General features: G+C 37.6%; 1 protein-coding gene across 2 annotated transcripts in view; it reads left to right on the top strand.

Moving 5' to 3' along the window:
* PRKN (parkin RBR E3 ubiquitin protein ligase) overlaps positions 1-21,250 on the top strand; it is a 767,705-nt gene that overhangs the window by 355,017 nt on the left and 391,438 nt on the right. For both annotated transcript variants that reach the window (XM_075748535.1, XM_075748536.1), the window contains exon 5: positions 6,215-6,298. In XM_075748535.1, the coding sequence (XP_075604650.1) occupies positions 6,215-6,298 (84 nt within the window). The remainder of the gene's footprint in view (positions 1-6,214; positions 6,299-21,250) is intronic.

Genomic DNA, 21,250 nt, shown 5'->3' with positions numbered 1-21,250 from the left:
TCTTGATTATATTTTGCAAATCAGCTGCTTGTTTCTCAGCTACTATAAGACCGTGGTGTAATCAGTATAGTGACACTGTTTCTGTTTCAAATCCATTCTAAATATGTACATTCTAGAATCTCACTCAACCTTATAAATGGTCCTATGCATGTTTTATTTCTCACTTAAGAATTACTATGCCTTCTTACTTTTTTTTTGGTGATTATGGACCTAGACCTGCAAACTACTGAAAACTGAAGTTTTCTCCTGAAATAACTTAAGCGAAGTTAAAGGATTAATTCCCCTAAAGAGTTTAGCTTTAAATACTATCTTCTTATGAAATCAAGATAATTAGTACTGGAGTTGATAACATATACCTGTGAAACTGCTTCTATGAGACTGTCTTAAATTATCTTATTGTGTAGCAATCTTGTGATTTTTGTGTGTATACTAGCATAGCATCGTTAACTTTGAAAGTCATATTAATCATGCAGGGATGAGGTAAGAGAAAGATTTACTGTTATGTTATTATCAGGATCAGGAAAAAGCGATTGTGCTTGGGGTTTGGCTGGGGTTTTCTAATGAGTGTTCCTCCATGCCCCAAAATTTTATAAATCACACTTACTTCTCATTTCTCACCCTTTTTTTCTAGTATTCTCTTCCCGAGTATCAATTATGCAAGGATTGTCCAAAGATACACAAACCTACAGAATTCCCCTAAATTGGAAAAATCAATGGTCTAATATATGTATACTAACAAATTTGAAAATGAAGAAAAAGGGATAGTGTTAAATAAGACTAACAAATTAACATTTCCTTGTCTTTAAGTCAGTGATTTATACAGGATCCTTATGGAGTGAAATTCTAGGCCTGAAAAGGGAAAAAAAAAGTAAAAAATAGAAGACTCCCATTAACAGCCACTTAACCAGATGATGATAGTGAGTCTACCGTGCTGGGGAATATCAAAAGCTTGAAAGTGTAGGAAAAACAATGATAATGGAACATTTAAATTGTTTTCATGTAAATTGAGTAAGTATCATGTCAAACCATGATCCCAACAGTAAACTTTTAGAAGCTGTTAGGTTGTGTTTGGAAAAGTTGATCCAAGAACCTGCAAGAGAAAGTAACGCAGAGGACCTGGTTTATAGTGTTAGTAACAAATACCTAATCTTTAACAATGACTGTAATGCATTTACGTTCAGCAACTTCCAAAATTCTGAGAAATTATTGTGCTTAATTTTAAGAAAGAGAAGCTACATAAAAGTAAAGGTGCTTGTTGAGAAGAAGCTAAGAAGGGGCAGCTAAAAAGAGTTAACTCTTTGGAGGAGAAGCAGAAATTATACTGGAGTCAAAGTTAACATGCACAGAAATTTAAGGAGGACTGAATGGAAACTAGTATGACTAAATTGTAGGAGTGGAAATAAAAAAGGAGGTTATTTAGAATCAAGGATGTATCTTTCAGAAAAATGAGTAATGAGATAAATTAAAACAAAGAAAAACCAAACCAGCAAAGAAAAACAAATTCATAATTAGAGCACCTTAAATATAAAAATTCAATTAGGCAAGCAAAAAAAAGTTTACAACTTGCAAACAGCAGAAAACTGTTACTGAGTAATTTTAAATAATGAATTCAAGTTTTTTGTGGGCTTTTTTTTTTCCACAATTTCAAAAAAAGTATTATTACTTTATGCTAACTACACTATACTGCAGCTGTTCTTCTCCCAGAGTCCTATCTATCAGTAGTCACCCCTGTGTCTGCCAGCAATACAATTTACATGTGTTCAAACTTTCTTTCTTTTTTAATGATCTCAAATGCCAGCACTCAGCTATGGCAGTGAAGAGCAGGACTCAGTGCAGACTGATCTGTTTTTACCCAAATTTTCAGATAGGCTGGATCAAGCTTTTATAACTTTGAACTGACTTAGTAGTAGGAACTTAGCTATCTCAGCCGTGTCTGCACTGTGCTGAAGAAGTGCCTCCTATGGAAGTAAAGAAGAGATGGATCTAGATGTGATACTGGATTACTTTGCAATCCAATCATGATTTAAATAGGCACTAATTTCACTAGAATCATAGAATATCCTGAGTTGGAAGGGACCCATAAGGATCATCGAGTCCAACTCCTGGCTCCACACAGGACCAGCTGAATCAGAGCATATGACTGAGGGCATTATCCAGATGCTTCTTGAACTCAGTCAAGCTCGGTGCTGTGACCACTGGGGAACTGCTGGGGAGCCTGTTCCAGTGCCTGACCACCCTGTCAGTGAAGAACCTTTTCCTGATATCCAACCTAAACCTCCCCCATCGCAGCTTCATGCTGTTCCCTCGGGTTCTATCACTGGTCACCAGAGGGAGGAGATCAGCACCTGCCCCTTTGCTCCCCTCATGAGGAAGCTGTAGGCAGCAACGAGGTCTCCCCTCAGTATCCTCTAGGCTGAACAAACCAAGGGACTTCAGCCTCTCCTCATATGTCTTCCCCTCTAGACCCTTCACCATTTTTGTTGCCCTCCTTTGGACACTCTCCAATAGTTTTATGTCCTTTTTGTACTGTGGTGCCCAAAACTGCCTGCAGTATTCAAGGTGAGGCTGTACCAGCTCAGAGTGGGACAATCACTTCCCTAGACTGGCTAGCAATGCTGTGCTTGATGCATCCCAGGATACGGCTGGCCTTTCTTGCAGCCTGGGCACGCTGTTGTCTCCTGGTCAACTTGCTGTTGACCAAGACCTTCAAGTTCCTTTCAGCATGGCTGGTCTCCAGCATCTCATCACCCAGTCTGTACGTATAGCCAGGTGCAGAATCCGGCACTTGCTCTTGTTAAACCACATGTGGTTGGTGATTGCCCAGTTCTCCAATCTGTCTAGATCTCTCTGCAAGGCCTCTCCACCCTCGACAGAATCGACAGCTCCTCCCAATTTGGTGTCATCTGCAGACTTGCTCACAACACCTAGTCCTACATCCAAGTTGTTTATGAAAACATTAAAAAGAACTGGCCCTAAGATTGAGCCATGGAGAACCCCACTAATGACTGGCCACCAGCCTGATGTAACCCCATTTACCACAACTCTTTGAGTCTGACCTGTCAGCCAGTTGCTCACCTGTTGCACTATGTTTTTGTCAAGCTGTGTGCTGCACATCTTGTCCAGAAGGATACTGTGAGAGACAGTATTGAAAATTTTACTGAAATCTAAAAAAATGGCATCAGCTGGCTTCCCTTGATCAACTGGATGGGTAACCTTTTCATAAAAGGGAACTAAGTTTGTTAAACAGGCCCTTCCTCTCATGAACCCGTGTTGGCTGTGACCAATGACTGTGTTGTTCTTCAGGTGTTTTTTGATAACTCCCAGCATAATTTTCTCCATAATTTTACCAGGCACTGAAGTGAGACTGATGGGCCTGTAACTACGAGGGTCGTCTTTCTTGCCCTTCTTGACGACTGGAACTTTTGCCAGCTTCCAGTCAACTGGGACCTCTCCAGATTCCCAAGACCATTGAAAAATAGAGAGAGGTCTCGCAGTGACATCAGCCAGCTCTCTGAGCACCCTGGGATGAATCCCATCAGGCTCCATGGACTTGTATGCATACAGGTGGAGCAGCAAGTACTGCACGAGTTCGGGGTCAGCTGGGAGTTTATCATTACTGCAGTCACGGCCCTCCAACTTGAGGCAACTGGGGTAACGAGCCAATATTCTCTCTGGTCCTCCTTTTGTTATTAACGTACTTTAAAAAGCCCTTTTAATTGTCCCCCACAGTACTGGCCAGCTTCAACTCTAACTGAGCTTTGGCCACACGAATTTTCTCCCTACAAAGGCGAGTAGCATCCCTGTAGTCCTCCCACATTGCCTGACCCTGCTTTCAGTGGCCATACACTTTCTTTTCCTGCCTAAGCTCTAGAAGATCCCTGTTCAGCCAAGCTGGCCTTCTGCCCCGCCTGCTTGACTTGTGGCATTTTGGAATCACCTGTTCCTGAGCTCTTAGGAGGTGGCCCTTAAAAAGTGACCAGCACTGATGGACCCTGATGCCTTCAAGAGCAGTTTCCCAGGGGACCTGATCGACTAGTTCCCTGAGCAGCCTGAAGTCTGCTTTCCCCATATCCAGGGTTGAAGTTTTGGTGGCAGTCTTCTTCCTATTGTCAAAGATTTTAAATTCTACCACTTCATGGTCACTATGGCCAAGATGGCCACCAATTGCCACGTCCCCCATGAGACCACCTCAGTTCATGAGTAACAGATCTAGGAGGGCACCTTTCCTCATTGGCTCCTTTAATACCTGTACCATGAAGTTGTCATCGAGGTGTTTCAGGAAACTCTTGAACCTGCTGGTATCAGCTGTGTGGTGCTCCCAGTTGACGTCTGGCAAGCTGAAGTCCCCCATAAGGACAAGGGCAGTTGATCTAGAGGCATCTCTTAGTTCCTTAAAGAATAGTTCATAGGTGGTGTTGTTCCGGCGGTGTGGCCTATAGTAGACTCCCACAACGACATCGCCCTTATTTGCTTGTCCCTTAATCCTTACCCAAAGGCTCTCAACCGTGTTGTCGTCAACTCACAGCTCTGTACAGTCCAGCCCCTCTCCTGCCTTGCCTGTCTCTTCTGAAGAGCCTGTAACCATCCATCACAGCACATCAGTCACAGGACCCTTCCCACCAGGTTTCATTTATGCTAATGATGTCATGGGACTGAGCCAAGGCTTCTAGCTCTTCTTGCTTGTTCCTCATGCTGCATGCATGGGTATAGAAGCATTTCAGATGTGCTTCCACGTACTCAGCACCTTGTGGAGCAGATTGAAGAATCTTACTAGCACACAGCCCCTCTGATTGTGGCCTGCCTTCCCATAGCTCGTCACTGGCGATGTAGTTACAATTCAGCGGGGCTATTGGTCTAACCTCCATCTCTGACATGGTGCCCCTAGGCTCATCTCTAGCAAGCCTGGTTCTATCCCCTTCCCCCTTCAGATCTGGTTTAAAGACCTCTCCACGAGCCCTGCCAACTCCTGGTCTAGAATCCTTTTCCCCCTTTGAGACAGACCCCATCTGTCGCCAGTTTAATGCAGTTAAACCTCTTGGCTGCCATAGTTTCTCTTCTGGGTGAAGTTTTCCTGTTATTCCTGAGTAGTGACACTATCACAAACACTGAATAATCCAAGTAGCAATATTTTAATTATTGATACTTTCTTAGTTGTCTATTTCTGCTATGTATATGGATATTTGTACTCTTCATATCTATTTCTCAGATGAATTTTTATTGTCTATAAAATAAATATCAGTCGGTGTGAGATTAATGTTAAAAGAGAAGACTTGCACTAGTGTCATGTAAATTTTTTATATGCTGGGAAATATTTTTATAAATGTTCCTATATATGGCATATATAATCTTCTTTGATAGACCATCCTGTTGAACACACTATTTTGCAGTTGTGAAATATTAATAATGCTGATTTGTAATCTTTAAATTTACTGTGTTTTGTAGTACACTCATAAATGAACTGTTTATATTCAAAAAGTCATAGCAGTTTGCTAAAGGATTTTCTATCAATTTTTTCTCTGGGTCTTTATGTTGGTTTTTTTTTTAATTAACAATGACAAATCTTGAAGCTAATGTAAACGTCCAGGAATCTACTAACAATCCTCACTTCACATTTTTGTTATGTTGAATTATAGTTAGGTAAAGGCTTTATCTGGCAACATGAAGTCTAATTTGTTTACAGCAAACACTATCAAAATTCACATTAGCAGCCCATGAAAACAGAAACAGATTTCAGTAAAGTTAGAGCCATTTAATACCTAAACAACCAAATACAGAAAAGCTACTTAACCTAGTCTTTTTGTTATGCTCCAGTCTTTCTGTGTACTCTACTTCCAGCTGTTGTATTTTTTCCATTTTTTGCCCTTAGTCAGCTGCAGGCCAATATGTAAACAGTGTTGAACCAGATGATGAGCGTAGGTTTTTTAATCACAATTGTCAATCCCTGTCTTAACCTGAGATAATGTACCTACTATTTGACTCCTGTTCACAATACTGACCTCAGGATGGAGGGGCTGTATGGCCTGCCAGTGACTGAGCTTTACGGATGAATATTGTCATATAATCTGTTTGGATTTTTTCAGTGTAAACATGAGAAAAACCGTCTAGCTAAAGTCTAAAAGAAATGGGGGTACGAAAAGAAGCAACAAACCCAAGTTTTATATGTTTACTTATTAAGTAGATTAAAGCCTTTATATGCTTTGGTTTTACTTTGAAGGGCCCATCTTGCTGGGACGATGTGCTGATTCCCAACAGAATAAGAGGTGTTTGCCAGTCCCAAAGGTGCAATGGAAACATAGCGGTAAGATTTTGTCATGTTTCTCGAAGTACTGTGGCATTTATAAGAATAACTTTGTGGCAATTCTAACCATATTAGAACTGCAGAACTGAATGTAAATTGACATGTATGGTACACTTCAAAAGAGCTGTTCAGCATCAGATAATATAACTCTGATGTTTAGCAAAAGGAAGGAACTTGGTCAGTTGCTGCTTGGAATGAAAGAGGAAATAATTTTGTTATCTCTTTCACTGAAGTAGAACTCTTAAATATTCAAGTATGCATGGGTTAAATGCAGAATGTAATATTTAAATGTTTATGTCAATGCTTGTTTTATAACTATTGTGTATATATCAGTGCTCTGAAAGCTTCAAATTTCTATGTCATCTTGCATATTGGATCTTTCATATCAGATTTTCAGGCTTTGTCCACAGAAGCAGATTCTTCACACTGACTACTTTACAAGCTTTTCTCCCACGTGCTCATTGCTGTTGTTTACTTTAAGTGTTTCTCAATGTGACATCAATGAAAAGCCTGAGTAAAAAGCAGCATAGATGTCTCAAATTCTTAAGATTTTTTTCAAAACATTATTTACGTATACTTATAGGTTTTCATGTGTTAGGTATTGTTCAATAGTATTTAATACTAAAGAAGTCTGAGGTACTTCTTTCTTAGGAAAAAGCTTAATTTGAAGTGTTCATTCTGGACACTGCTTTTAAAGACAAACACAATATACATATGAAAGGATTCTATTCCTCAAAGATTTGTAGACTGGGACAACGTAAGTGCCTTTTTTTTCAGAGGCACTCCCCTGGTCTGGTTCAGTTTTCTCTGTGTCTTCCCTAACAAGATAGTTGTGAAGTGGCGAGTCCATGCCGTACCATAGGTGTCTCCTGCTTGGCCACAGATGATATCAGGAAATATTTTATCTAACTTTAGACACCAGACAGTTGTTTTAACAGCATGGGATTTATGGCTGTCTCCAATGACAGCCAACAGAAACAGGTCTCACAGCTTTTGGGCTTCTGCTTCTCGCTGTACTCCTTGTACTAGTGGCTCAACCACCCTCTTGAAGGTGGCAGGTTTTAGACATTCATGTGCTAGTCTCTCAGCAGTACTGAGCTCCGTTAGTTGTGTAAAAGAAAACACCACTTTGCCTCTGGGCAAATTGGCTGATATCTGCCTCTTGTTATGCCTCAGGAAACTTATCGTAAGAGGGTTGACTGCCTGACTTAACTTTTGCTACCTATTTGTTGTTGCTATGCCACTATGTTGACTGGGGAGAAGTCCTTCCTGTTGTCCCTTCATTCTTTAAAGACACAGGAAAATGAACAAGATAAAACTTGCTTTTGACAAGGACAGAAGCTTCCTTCGCAGGTATCCAGCTTGAGCCCTTGGATACAAAAGCATGTGATGAAGATTCTCAGTCTTGTCACCTATTGGGACTTCCAGCATGTATCTGACTGACTTGCATCTACCAGCTTACAGCTTTTGTTACCCAATCTGTCTGAAAAAGGTGCTGAAATAATGCCACTTTTGGCAACCCTGCCTCCTGAGCTACAACCCATTCCCTCATTGAATCAATTATTTTTAAATTTTTTAAAAAGCAGAAAATGGAGCAACATACCATCCTGGCTTTGGGGGGAAGGGGAGAAGCACGGACCATAAAACTAAGATCTGAACTGACTAATGCTGTGGCAAACAACCAATACCCAGGCAACTAAGTCCCATGACTACAGTTGCTGTCAATGCTTCTGGCAAGGTGCATACTTATCAGAGCCAAAGATCAATGTTATCTTTCAGTAAGGCATCACTGAACAAAAATGAGGAGACATCTTATTTTAGGCAGACTTTACAAATGCAACTTCGGACCACCCGAACTACAGGCATGAGGCTGTTATTGGAGAAATGTGCTGTTCCTTCATTTCTAGTCTGAAACGTTTTTCCTTTCTACTACCTACAAACCACTCTATCCAAAGGTGTTAGAACTGAACCCAACTGGGATGCAAGGGCAATCTTCCTTTTTCTGATATTGAACAAGAATAGCCTGCAATATTGATCTAGTCAAGAAAAATTAAGTCATTAAAAAAATTATTGAGATTCACTTATCTACCTATCCAGTAGCTAGCCCCGTACCAGATCTTTGAATTTGTGACTTCTTGAGGTCCTCTAGTCCCTGAAAGGTACCCTTCTTGTGTTTTGGAGTGGGGTTTTTTTTCAGCCTTAATTACTGTGAAAACAGATCTTTACTTTCTGGGAAATATTCTAGTCCAAAGGCTTAAATCACTGAGCCTTTTGTGTTGTGTCTTGCCCAGAGTTGGAAACAATAGAGATCCTACAGATGTGCCTCCAGGGATTTGTCACTCTTTCCTACTCTGGTAAATCAGTCTTTCTGTACTGTGTGTATTCCCAGAACTTTTCCTACCCAAAGTCATAGTCACTTCTTGTCATCCGTTTGTTCCCAAATCCCATATGTACTACAGCTATAAAACTTCTTTCTGAGGTGATCTACAGCCAGATGGTTAAATCCCACCACAAAAGCAAAGGAAGATAGTAGCTAACTTGCCTGGGCTAGACCACTTGCACGCCTTTGCCAATGTCTTTTCTGTATTATCATCAGGAGGCAGAATTAAGTGTCTGCAGATGTCGAGGATTAGTTTGATCTTTTCTCTGGAAATGGGCCCAAGAATTGGTTGGACTTTCCATTACGTGTGAAATCTGCCTGGGTTTTTTTGGTGTGTGTTTGTTGGGGTTTTTTGTTTGTTTTAGTGTTTGTTTTTTGGGGGGTTTAGTTTTTGTGTGTGTGTGTGTTTAAAAAAGACCAAAGGTCTTCAGCAGAGGTTTTTGCCTTGGCTTTTTAAATCAGTTATGAACTTCATGTCTGTGTGACTTTCATGAAAGTCATCATAAGTCCTTGCAAAAGAGAAAAAATTACCTTAACTAATTCACAAGTTGAAACCTCTAAGCTTTTCTTGGGTGTTACAATCTTTGGGAGATTAAGTCATGTTTTATGATTAAGTATTCATTTTTGCATTGTAATGACAAAGTTTGTGCAATTATATTATATTGTCTGTCTTAAATAGCTCCACAGTGTACATGCTTCTTTACAGTGATGGGTAATGAAGAAGCTTTGAGACTGTTGTCACTTATCAACAAAGTGCAAATACTGCAGTTTAAGCAAAGAAAAAAAATTTCTCCGTTATTTCTCCCCCGAGACAGAAATGTTTTGCTTAGAAATTGTTTTTCATCAGTTTCTACTTCTCACAAACACCATTTTGCAACATATCTTCAAGAGGCAATGTATTTTTTCCCGAAATACTAATTTGTAACTATTTTGATATAAAACTACTCTCTTGCCAGAAGTTAGAGACTTTAATTCTTTTGGTTGCAAATATGAAAATGAAGTAATTGGCAATATTAGAAAGCAATAGAAATGAAATTTCAAATTAGCTAAATAAAATTTAAGATCTATCTTTTGGCAATAATTTATAATGATAAATGCACTGTGATTCAATATGTGATAGATGTGCTCATAAATATGAAATATATCTGATTAATTTTTGTGGGTTTTCTTGACATATGAAAATTTCAATTCAAATTATTTTATGACATGATCTATGTGCTTTTTCTGTGATTCCAACTACTTTTGACCTTGGAGTGAAAAACAAAGTAAGTATTTTGTGACTTGTTGCAGTCCATAACTATGAGATAAAGAAATGCAGAAGAAATAAATATGAGAGGTAAATGTTGCAATTGTAACATCCTAAAATATAGCTGTTTGCTGACTGAGAAAATGAAGAATCTGGAACACTGGATGTCAGTCCCCTGTGCTCCCTGGGAGACTTCCGCACAGTTTCTCTTCATGTTCATTTTAGTTATAGGCTGTTACTCCATCACCTGGGATAACAGGGTCTTGAAGTTGTGTGCTTTATCCAGAAATATAAAAGCTTACAAAAACAGGTGAAAATGAGGTCTAAACAGAGAATATGAATCTTGAAAAGGTAATAAGCAGTGTTTCTTTTGGAGATATAATGTTAGACTACTTTATGAAACAAAATGAATAGTCTAGTGTTTTGAGAAATAGTGAACAAAATACAGAGTATCCAAAGCAGAACTTGGTGATTTTTTTTTTTTTTCCACATTAGTTACAGTCTATCTGAAATAATGCATTCACTCAGAGCTTCTGCAGCTCCAAAAGGATGAAGTTGGTGTGGACACTTATGTCACTGCAATTGTAGAACACTTGAGTTACTTCTGTGATAAATTTCAAGTATATTAATTAGAAAATTGAAAAATTTACTTTAGCTGATTGACACATTTATGAACAAATTGGAGTCTTTCAAGTTGCTTTGCAAACCAGGACCACTCAGTAAATGAAATGGAATGTTGTACTTTTGGTGGCTGTCTCAAAACACTTTTAACCAGAAGCACTGTATATAGTTGTGTGGGTAGACACTTATTCTAGAGAAATGATTGAATGCACCAGCAGTTCTCCAGGCTCTGGGGTTTCAGATGTATTTTTTTTCCTTTTCTTTCTGACTTTTTTTTTTCTTCTTGTAATTCTCTGTATTCTTTGAAAAGGGCGACCCAAAGGCTGAGGAAACAGGCATGGTTCCCTGACATTCCAGGTACAGCTCTTGCATGAGCATAATTAGTTACAGCTTAGAATCATAGAATCATTCAGGGTTGGAAAAGACCTTTAAGATAATAAAGTCCAACCGTTAATCTAACACTGTCAAGTCCACTGCTAAACCATGTCCCTTAGCGCCACATCTACGCATCTTTTAAATATCTCTAGGGATGGTGACTCAACCCCTTCCCTGGGCAGCCTGTTCCAGTGCTTGACAACCCTTTTGGTGAAGAAATTTTTCCTAATATCTGATCTGAACCTCCCCTGGCACAACTTGAGGCTGTTTTCTCTTGTGCTATTGCTTGATACTTGGGAGACCTACGCTCACCTGGCTACAACCTCTGAATAGCTTGAACTGATTTTTTTGTCACTTAACTAGATAGCCAAAAGTTGATTTGTTCAATGCAGAGCTGCACCATAGTTCAAGTTTCACAAACTCATAAAAGTGTATGAAGGCTTTACTGATAGGTGACAGCTGAGGTTAATCAGTAAGTGATTTATGAACTGGTCTCTATATCATGAAGAAATCTCATCTGTACCTCTGAGGTCCTTCCTGTGTTATGCCTGAATGTTATCAGACAGTTTGTTGTAGAAAGGGGGAGATGAAATCTTGTTCTATAGATGAAGAGCCTTTTTTTTTTTTCTATGTGAATGTACTTCTATTGTCTGTGTCACAAAACAGTGAAGAACTGAAGCATTGGTTTCTCATTATGGGCCTCTTTTTAAATTATTTTATTTATTTATTTTTGAAAGAATGGAATTCATTAAAGGAAGAAACAGTTAGCTCTCCATTTTTGTCAGCCAGTTATTCTTTGACGAGAAATATTCCCAAATGGCTGCGTAACCAAAAAGCAAAGATTACTGCTGTATTTAAAGAAGAGTCTTGTGAACAAGTTCTTATTATCCCTCTTTAAAAAGACAGAAATGAACTTGTTCTTTTTACAAATCCAGTTCTCCTATTTAGTGTAACAGTGATCCAGTGGTGTATTTAAAGTAATGATTCAAAATTTTCCAGTATTTCTTTAATATTTGTAAGACTTTCAAATAATCTTAGAACTGTTTTTTATAATTACTTTGTCCAAATCAATTACTAAATCATGATAGTGAGATCACAGTAAAATTTCCAAGAAATAAAAGGAAAAAAAAAAGAAAAAAGCTTTGCAAAATATAGTATCAGTGATGTAGAATTTATGTTAAGTAGAATGTACCATAGCATGGAGTTAAAATTAAAGTGCTGCTTTTCTGAGAGCATTATAAATAATCAGTTCTGGTAACTCAGGGAAATGGACAGAAGGAAGCTATTTCTCAACGAATTGCAAGCTTTGAGTGAGTGCTATTGGAGCTGTCTTGGGTTTGAGTTTTGTTTTCAGTGTAATGGTAATAATTGGAACATATGCTTTTTACTGAATAAATAAAGCTGTCACATGTAGTTGAGCAAAAATTATAGATATTGTACCTTCAAATTCAATTTTAGCTGATGTCCTGTTGAGGGTCTGGTATTTATTACTTTTTTTGGTTGGGGGGGGAGGGGGGGAGCTATTTCGGTGGATGCAGGTTTGTCCTTGCAAGCAATCTGAAGATATTTGATACTAAACTCTTTATTCAGTCAGTAAATACCTTTCTTTATTTGAATAAAATATTACTGAAGAAGTGTTTTTTTAAGCTCAAACTTCTGCAATGCTCTAAAATACATACAGAATACTCTCTGTTTATTGTCCAATGAAGTGAATTTCTGATTGTGAAGAGGAGGACTTTTCTGCTTCTATGTATAAAAAAACTACTATATCTTCTTTCTCTTCATAGGCTCCTGTTATTCAAAAATCATCAAGAGCCATGGAAATAATATGGGTCTTTTTTATAGAGCTGTAACACCACTATAAACCACTGAAGTGGTGATTTCGTAGGAATCTGCTCCACATCAGTCCCACGCTTAAGTGAACATGCATCAGTCTCTGAACGACATTGCTATGTCTCCAAGTTAAAATATAGGGCAAATTGTTTTGAACTTTAGAAACCTGTGAAAAAGTATTGATGTTCTGTATGTGTTCTTGAGATTCTTGCTTGATATGCAGAAAGAGTTGCTGTAGACTTTAAAATCTCAGAGACAATAATGAAAGGGTTAAAGAGGTTTATAGGTCAGATACAGTTTAAGCTATTGTGAATAAGGAAAAACAAAAACAGTTTTAATGGACAAATAAATGTATTTCTATTCCAGTTTGATATGTCTCACTACTGTTATCCTGAATTTTCTATTCCTGCTGAAGACTGCATCAACTGTCCATCATCATAACTGAATAGCATTTTAATCTCTTCTCCAGTCCCCAAAACATGTTAGGTTTCAGCAAAACGTTTCTGAAAGAAGCAACAGGACTTCTGTGAACTTAGCAGAAGCATCTCTAAGTACTGAGTTTCCGTAAATATCAGTATACGCTTCTAATCAAGCTCTATAGCAATCTCCTGTGTCCAGAGCAAAGATTTATTTTTGTTTGGTCACTTATACTAATAATTAAAAAAAGAGTAAAAATACATATGATCATTATACATGGTTTTAAACAGTCAAATTCCACTAGACAGTAGCCTCGCTGCTCCAGCATGTGCTTAAGGACAGAGTTTGTAATAGGAAGCACGTTACATTTTTTTCATTGTGTAACTTTTCCTGTTATTTTTCCACATTCCACCTGTGTGACTTGAATCTCACAATTTTATTATGTTGAGATTTTGGAATATTTGTCATGAATATTTGTCCTTCTCCATGTTTACTGTCATTAGGTTTAACACCAAGGACAGCAATATTATGTAATCTTTGCATAGCCAGTCTGCTCCACAGGGAGTCTGTGCTCATCTGGAATAGGCTGGACTAAGAGATCAAGGGAATAGTGTTCAGCTTGGATGCTTTAAATATGCAGCTTACCAAATGATTTTTTTTTTCTTTTAAGCATCCAAAGCTATTCTTCTCAAGCCTCACTGTTCAGATGAAATAGGTTTCATTTTTTCATCTCATTTTGCTTTGATCAGCTCAGACCTCTGTTTCAGTTGAGAACAGAAATAAATTCTGTAGCAGTATCAAGGGTAAAGTAGTAAATTTAATGACATTAACAAATTGTGAATATAGTAAACTAAAGAACTATCATCTCATTATAGGAAGGCTCTGATACATTGCTATATTATTTATTCATTGTTCTTTGTGTACTGTGATGTAGTTGGTTATTTGTGAAAGGAACCATGTCTGTGCTTGGAGCCATTAGAATATTTTTCGATGTCAAAATATTGCTGTGAGTAATTTTAAAAGCTCTGAGATGATTCTTAATACCAAGAAACCTCTTCACTTTGTATTTATTTTACTTCATTGCTGTCCACATTAGTTTGCTGTGTGCATTAGAGATTAGTCTAGATATCACATGCTTTAAAAAAAATAATTCACAGTGAGTATGATGGAACAGGAGTGCTAATTAAAATACCAGATAACAATTCTTGTAACACAACCTAATATCTGTGAAGTAAGATTGACAGCTCCTATATCCAGACTTGAGAATTATCCAAATTTCATACAAGACAAGTTTCATATTTACCAGAGACTCTGGCCATTGCTGTTAGTATTTAGGAACCGTCACATTCTTTTCTGCCCAGTGATATGGCAAGTAAAAGGAATAAAGCATAAATGCAAGTAACAAGCAAACTGGACTAATCATTGTAGTTTTTACTCTATCTTTTCTATTTTGTAATATAAGAAAGGGCCAGAGCTAACAAACAGGGAATATTCTGATCTTAAACCCTCTTCCCTTCAGAAGCTTAACCATTCACCAAATTAAAGATGAAAATGGCTCAGTTTTAGTCACTAAGTTGTCCTGTTAAACACATCTAATGTTTTGGCTTAATTTATGCTTCTACAGTGAAGATGAATCAATTTGGGCATGCCCAGTCAAGCTTCTTTGCATAGCAAAAGAAGCTTCTAAATTGTTTGTGAAGAGCATCTTTTAAAAGCCTAGTTAACTGAGAAGAGCAATGTCCAAAGTCAATCTGACTTTTAAGTTTATAACTACAATTAATGTACATGCATTTCTTACAATAACTAGTGTAACTATAGAGCAGAGATAGTACCCACTTAATGGTTTATTTTATATCATAAATTAATCAAGGCAGTTACTTGACCCTAATTTCTGTAGAAAAACATAAGAATCCATATGCATGACTGAAACAATCAACACCTTACAGTCTGTTAAGACAGATTTCGTGGTGTTGTTAAATGTCACCTTTACGATGTTTGCCAGCCTTCTAATTGATCACTATACATATAATTCTAATATCACATCTGTAACAATACAAATGCAAGCCTGTAAACAATTACTTTGAACTACTCTATTTTTAAATTACATGAACTATAGAAGCAATTTTTAGCATGCATTAGCTTTGATCCTCCAAAAACTTTCATAAACATGTTAGTTCTTTTACCAATTTGTAATGTTTTTCATAAATTTCATACATCAGAATCAAGCACAGTTATAGCAGTGATGTCATCAGTGCCAACTGCAGAGATAATAGTTTGCTTACTTGTGTTGATATCCAGCAGTTTTATTACACAATTTAACCATAATGCCATCCTGAGGGTTCCAGTTCAGCTGATCATCTACCAAAAACCTCAGTCATTTCAAAGTGCGGCCTCCCTGGACAGTCCTTCCTCCTGTATGCATGGCCCTTACTTCTCAAGGTGTGACTTCATTTGTGGCTGTTTTAAGATGCATACTATGTGTTTGATCTCAGCTGTTCATGTGGCTTTGTCAGTGACTTTTACTTTTCATTATTTTCTGCTCCCCCAGATTTCATGCCATCTGAAAAATTTATGAGTAATTATTTTATGTTTTCTTCCAGATCATAAGCAAACATTGTGAATAGCATAGGGCTAGGAGATGATCACTGCAAGACCACCTTGAATAACAGACATTTGATGATTCACTGTGGGAAATTACATTTTGAAACACATCACTTAAATCCATCTATCATCGATCTCAGTGTTCTAGCTTCTTAATCAATATGCCAGTGCTATATCAAATGCCACACACAAATGTGGGTAAGTTGCAACATCGCTATTATGTTGTTCCACTAAATTTGTAATCTCGTAAAAATGTCAGGTTAGTTTGATAGGGTCTAGTTACCATAAATCCTTGTTGATTGACATTAATTACGCATCCTTCTTTTATTAATCAAGTATCCTATTAGCTATTTATTCTATCCAGGGCTGGTACCAAGCTTACATGTCTATAATTACCCAGATTACCTCATATAAAGCTGCTCTAAACTATGGCATATGTGGTTCTATTCTTTTAAGGCTCTCTGTTTTAAATCATCTCCAAACGTGGGAGTTTTTGCTTTGTTTTGCCACCAGCGCATTTCCTTAAGGAGGAGCAGAGAGGGGGAACAGTACTGAAAACAGCACCTATAGGACTTTGGAATAAGCTGCAAAGTGCTGTGATGATATTATGGTAATTTTTATAGGCTTTTAAATTAATGACCTTAACAGCAATTACAGATTCAGAACGCTTACTTCAAGCACTTGATTAGTGAAGAAAGAAACAAGGCAGTTGACTTGTCTTAGTATTTAAAGATCTTTAATATGTTTTGGAGATCTTTGCATTGTAGTTACAAATTATTTCAACTCTATGCTTTTTCTCAGTTACCTCCTCAGGAAACTGTAATTAGATTTTTTTTTTTACAGATATTCTGAAAGTAACTTCATTCTGGAGTAGATCAATTTTTACTTTATAAAGAAATTATGTTATTCCACTTCTTAGTGCAGAAAAATCAATGATAGGTAAAAACTGAATTATAAAATAGAATTAATTCTATTCAAGTACAAAAATGCTAAATTACTTATCTTGGAAAGAAAAGTTAAAGCTTTTAAAATTAAGACCTATCCTAATTTAAAAAAAAAAAAAAGTGAATACTTATTCACTCTTTCCCAGAGTATACCTAATATTTCCACAGTATATTGGACATGTTTCGTGGGCCACAGATGGTGTCTGCATCAAAATCCACCACCAGCAAACATAACAGGTGTGATTTAGAAGAGTTGATTATGTTTTAAATGATAGTTTTCTTTTGACTGTTTCTTTAAGAAGTTTGTTTTTTAACCAATGCATTATTTTTGGTACCGTAAAAATCCTAAAACTGAGATCAAGCCAGGTCTTTGAATCTGTTCTTCAGTTTTCTCATCTCACCAACAGAGTAAAGACTTGCTAATGGTTCGGGGGGCGGGGGGGGGAGGAATTACATAGGTGTTCTGGCAAACCCAGAGGAACTCATGCATTTGTGCTCTGTGTTGAATGATCTCAGGAAGTTTAGCACATCGCCATTTCTATTCACATGTGGGGAAATGTCACAATTTTATAAAAGATCAAACAAAATATGCTGAAGATTATAATGCTTTTTTCAAACAGATCCTCTGCTCTTTGATGTTATTCTCAAGTTGCTAACACTGCCATTGGAAAAAAAAAAATTAAAAATCCTTTGCTCATTATTTTTTGCATCTGAGGTTCAGTTACAGAAAAACTTACCTGAAAACATGAGCTTTATGCACGCTTTCAGAGAAAATTTTTTCAGTGTTTTATTCTGTCTTATATGAGCAATTACTTTGCATGATTGTGCTCAGCTACTAGGTTTTGCTGGTCCTTCAGAACTGCCTTTTAAAAATAAGTTGTTGTTTTAAACACAACTTCACATGTCCTTCAATGATAAAGTTCTTGGAAAAATTCTTTGGATAGTGTAGATGCTTCATCATTTGATGAGAGGCAATTTCAGGTGAGGAGAAGATTTGTCCTGTTACAAGAATCAGTGAGAGTTCTGGCAAGACCAATATCTTAGATTAACAAGTCAGTGGCTTTTCTTCAAATATTGTGATGCCCCTGGATTCACTGAAAAAGCAGTTAATGTTTTAGAAATTATCACTTTTATATTCTCCTTGAGACTGTCAGTATCAAGGGTTCAATGTTATGGGAAATGAGCAGAGCACAGCGTGTTCATCTGACCAAATCCTAGATCATTCACAGCCCCTGCTGAATGGTAGATAGTATTCACAAACCAAAACTGAATGTAAATGCACCTGTAATATTTTAAAGAAATTTTACATTTAGAAATATCTGAAAAACATGCTGATGATGCACTGCAGCATCAAAGGTACAAAGGAACTCACTTTGTACCCATGCTGTGTTGGTTGTCATAAAGACTTAACATTGTATGACTGCTACATCCCTTTTTTAGCCTGATAATAGTATTCTTTTCCACTTATTGTGATGTTCAAAACAACCACAGGGGGATTCCTCTTTGCACAGTATATAATTAAATTGCAGAACTCTTTACCACAACATATTGTGGAAGTTATAACGGATTCAGAAGTGACAAACTAATGGAAGTCATAGAATCATAGACTGGTTTGGGTTGGAAGGGGCCTCAAAGACCGTCTAGTTCCAACCCCCTGCCACGGGCAGGGACACCCTCCACTGGACCAGGTTGCCCAAAGCCCCATCCAGCCTGGCCTTGAACACTGCCAGGGATGGGGCATCCACAACCTCTCTGGGCAATCTGTTCCAGTACCTCACCACCCTCACAGTGAAGAATTTCTTCCTAAAGTAAAGAATTTCCATTGAGAACAATTAAATGTGAAGATACCCCTTTTGTTTTATGAAGTCTCTGAGCCACAAGTTGCTGGAGCTTGGGAACATACTCCAGGTGAATACCATGTTAGGTTTGTCCTGTGTGGTGTGTTTTGGTTTGGTTTGGTTTTTTTAACATGCATTCTAGGCATCTACTGTTAACTTCCTATTAGAGACAAGATATTGAGCTCTATGGTCTCGTGTGGCCAAGTTCCTGAAATAAAATGTTACCTGAACAGATTTCTTGTAGAAACCAGATAGTATAAGACTGAGATATAGAAGATAAATATGACCAGTATATTTGTTACAATGTATATGAAGGCTCCATTTTTTTCCTATTTATACTCTGTGTGTGTGTGCGTGCGTACACATACACACATTTCTTGAGTCTTAGTTACACCTATCATGAATACTGAAGGGAAGTGGACTCCAGATTCAGTATGTCGTGCTCTTATGCCAGAGAGGAATGTGGGGGAAAAGGTGTGTGACTCCTACTGATGTGTTATTGCCATAATGTAGTCCTGAGCCTAGTACTGACAGCAGTGTTACAGTTACTCTGTGTATGTTGTATGTTACTCCACAAGTCATTTCTGCATATTATTTTGAGGGGATTATACCCTTTGTGCATTTGATCCATTAGAGTTTTAGAGAACTTGCAGGCATTCAGGGAGCTAAATAAATTGGGAAGCAGTAATTGAAACCTACGAATGAAATGCTATTATATTAAAACCAGAGAAACAAACTAAGGAAGATTCAGTAGAATCTGCTCCAAACCTCAACATTGTGCTTAGTCTGTCACTTGTTTCACAAATCAGACATGCTTTTTTTTTTTCCAAATACAGCTTGTTTTATACATATTTTTGTATGTGCTGTGGCAACGTGTTTAATGTGTTCAGGGATAGCTTTTTTTTAATTCAATGAATTTCAGTAACACTTTCACAGAGTCTTTTGTTTCTTGCTGCACATGACATATAAACAATATGCTACTGTCTGCAGCTGCAGAAAATTCATTACTAGTGATTGAAACCTTGGATTTCCACTCAAGCATGCAACATGTTCTTGCAATCATCTTATCAGCAATCAAACCAGATGAAGGTGATTTTGTTAGGGTACAGAGTGGTTATATAGGAGTCTCTCCTTAAACATCAGGCAGCATTTATATGGAAGACCACCACTTCTTCATTTAGATCTGGCAAGTACTGTTATTGAGTGTTTAATAACTGTGTCATTTTGCAGGCTGACACACTGTGTGATATATCTAAAAGGCGCTATGAAATTTACCTTGGCGTAAAATCTGTTTCCCACCTATAGTTTCTGTGTTCAGTGTGCTAGTCTGAGATCCTAAAATGTGAAGGTTTTGATTAGCAATCGTCTACTCTATTTTTGGTCTAGCTATTTTGAAGAGATGACGTGTGTAACTGATTTGGGATCAGTTTGTAAACACTTTGAGTCTTCTGCTTCTGTGCATGCAACTTATGGATATAAGCTAATTTTTACAAATCAGAACTGAGAGTAAAATGTGTGTGCGCTGTTTATAGGACGTGGTGGTGTGAGATAATGTAGTCAGTGGCATCACCTGTGAGCTTCTCTCACTAGGGGCTTCCAGGTAATTCATGTTGGAAATACTGCTACAAATTACGGGCTCTGTCTTGTGGTTCATGCTAATGCAGTAGGTAGTTCTTGAATAACTATCAGAAATGCCTGGATTCTCATAGTAGTGTAACTATACAGGCTCAGGCAAATGTGGTTGTCTTCAGTATACAACATGTGTTTCTACCTCAAAGAAGTCGGATGTGAGCAAAGCTTCTTGTTATTTTGAGTCTAGAAAGCTTAAATTGTAATAACGAATGTCTTTCTGATTCTGTTTTCTGCATTAATGCTCCAACTCTGGAAGACACTTAAAGTATATACCCAGCTTTAAATATACAAATAGCCTGCTGAAGTTAACACTGCTCTGTGATTTAAGCACTTGCCCCAATGGGACATTAATTTTAATACATAACAGTTAACTGAATAAATACATAAAAAAATGGCTTAGTGAAGTTCTTAGTGTCATTAGAAACACTCAGTATTTTGGCCTGTTTGCTGGGAGGATGCTTGGAAGTATTTGCTTCAGCGCAATGGATGGTTAGAAATATATGGGCAACAAAAAATCCAAAACAAACACCCCCCCCCCAAAAAAACCCAAACCAAAAAACACACACCCACCCCCAAACACAACAACTTAAGAGCATGTTATCCACAGGCTGTTTTTGGCATCTATTGCAATAGTTCTCTTTCAAATCTTTGTGAAATCTCATATGTCTAAGTAATACAGTTGTGCAGTATATCACAGAAGCTCTTTGAGACTTCAGTAAATGTTTGGGGCATTCTGAAATCAAATGTTTGAGTTTTTCCTCTGTGGTACTTCAATATACATGAGGAAAGCAACTGCAGTTATGAATTGTTCTTAACAGCTACGGATGCTTAAACTGCTGCCAGGAGATGAGGAAAGAGCGTTCTAGTGAAAAGTGGGTTTCGTCCTAAAGTTGTCTCACACTCCTACTACCCCAGTATTGCAATACCAGAACTGGCACAGGAGTATTCAAGTTGCATCAATGGGTTTTATTGTCTTCTGCTTTAAAGAAAAGCTACCTACTTCTGCTGTCTGTGTGGTAATTCCTAAGAAATAACTTCTCTCTGAATACCACTGATACAGGGCCA

The sequence above is a fragment of the Balearica regulorum genome, chromosome 3 (genome assembly GCF_011004875.1).
Source record: "Balearica regulorum gibbericeps isolate bBalReg1 chromosome 3, bBalReg1.pri, whole genome shotgun sequence".
In the NCBI taxonomy this organism is placed as follows: Eukaryota; Metazoa; Chordata; class Aves; order Gruiformes; family Gruidae; genus Balearica; species Balearica regulorum.
The sequence above is the reverse complement of the archived record's forward strand: the minus strand, read 5'-3'. Positions and strand labels throughout refer to the sequence as shown.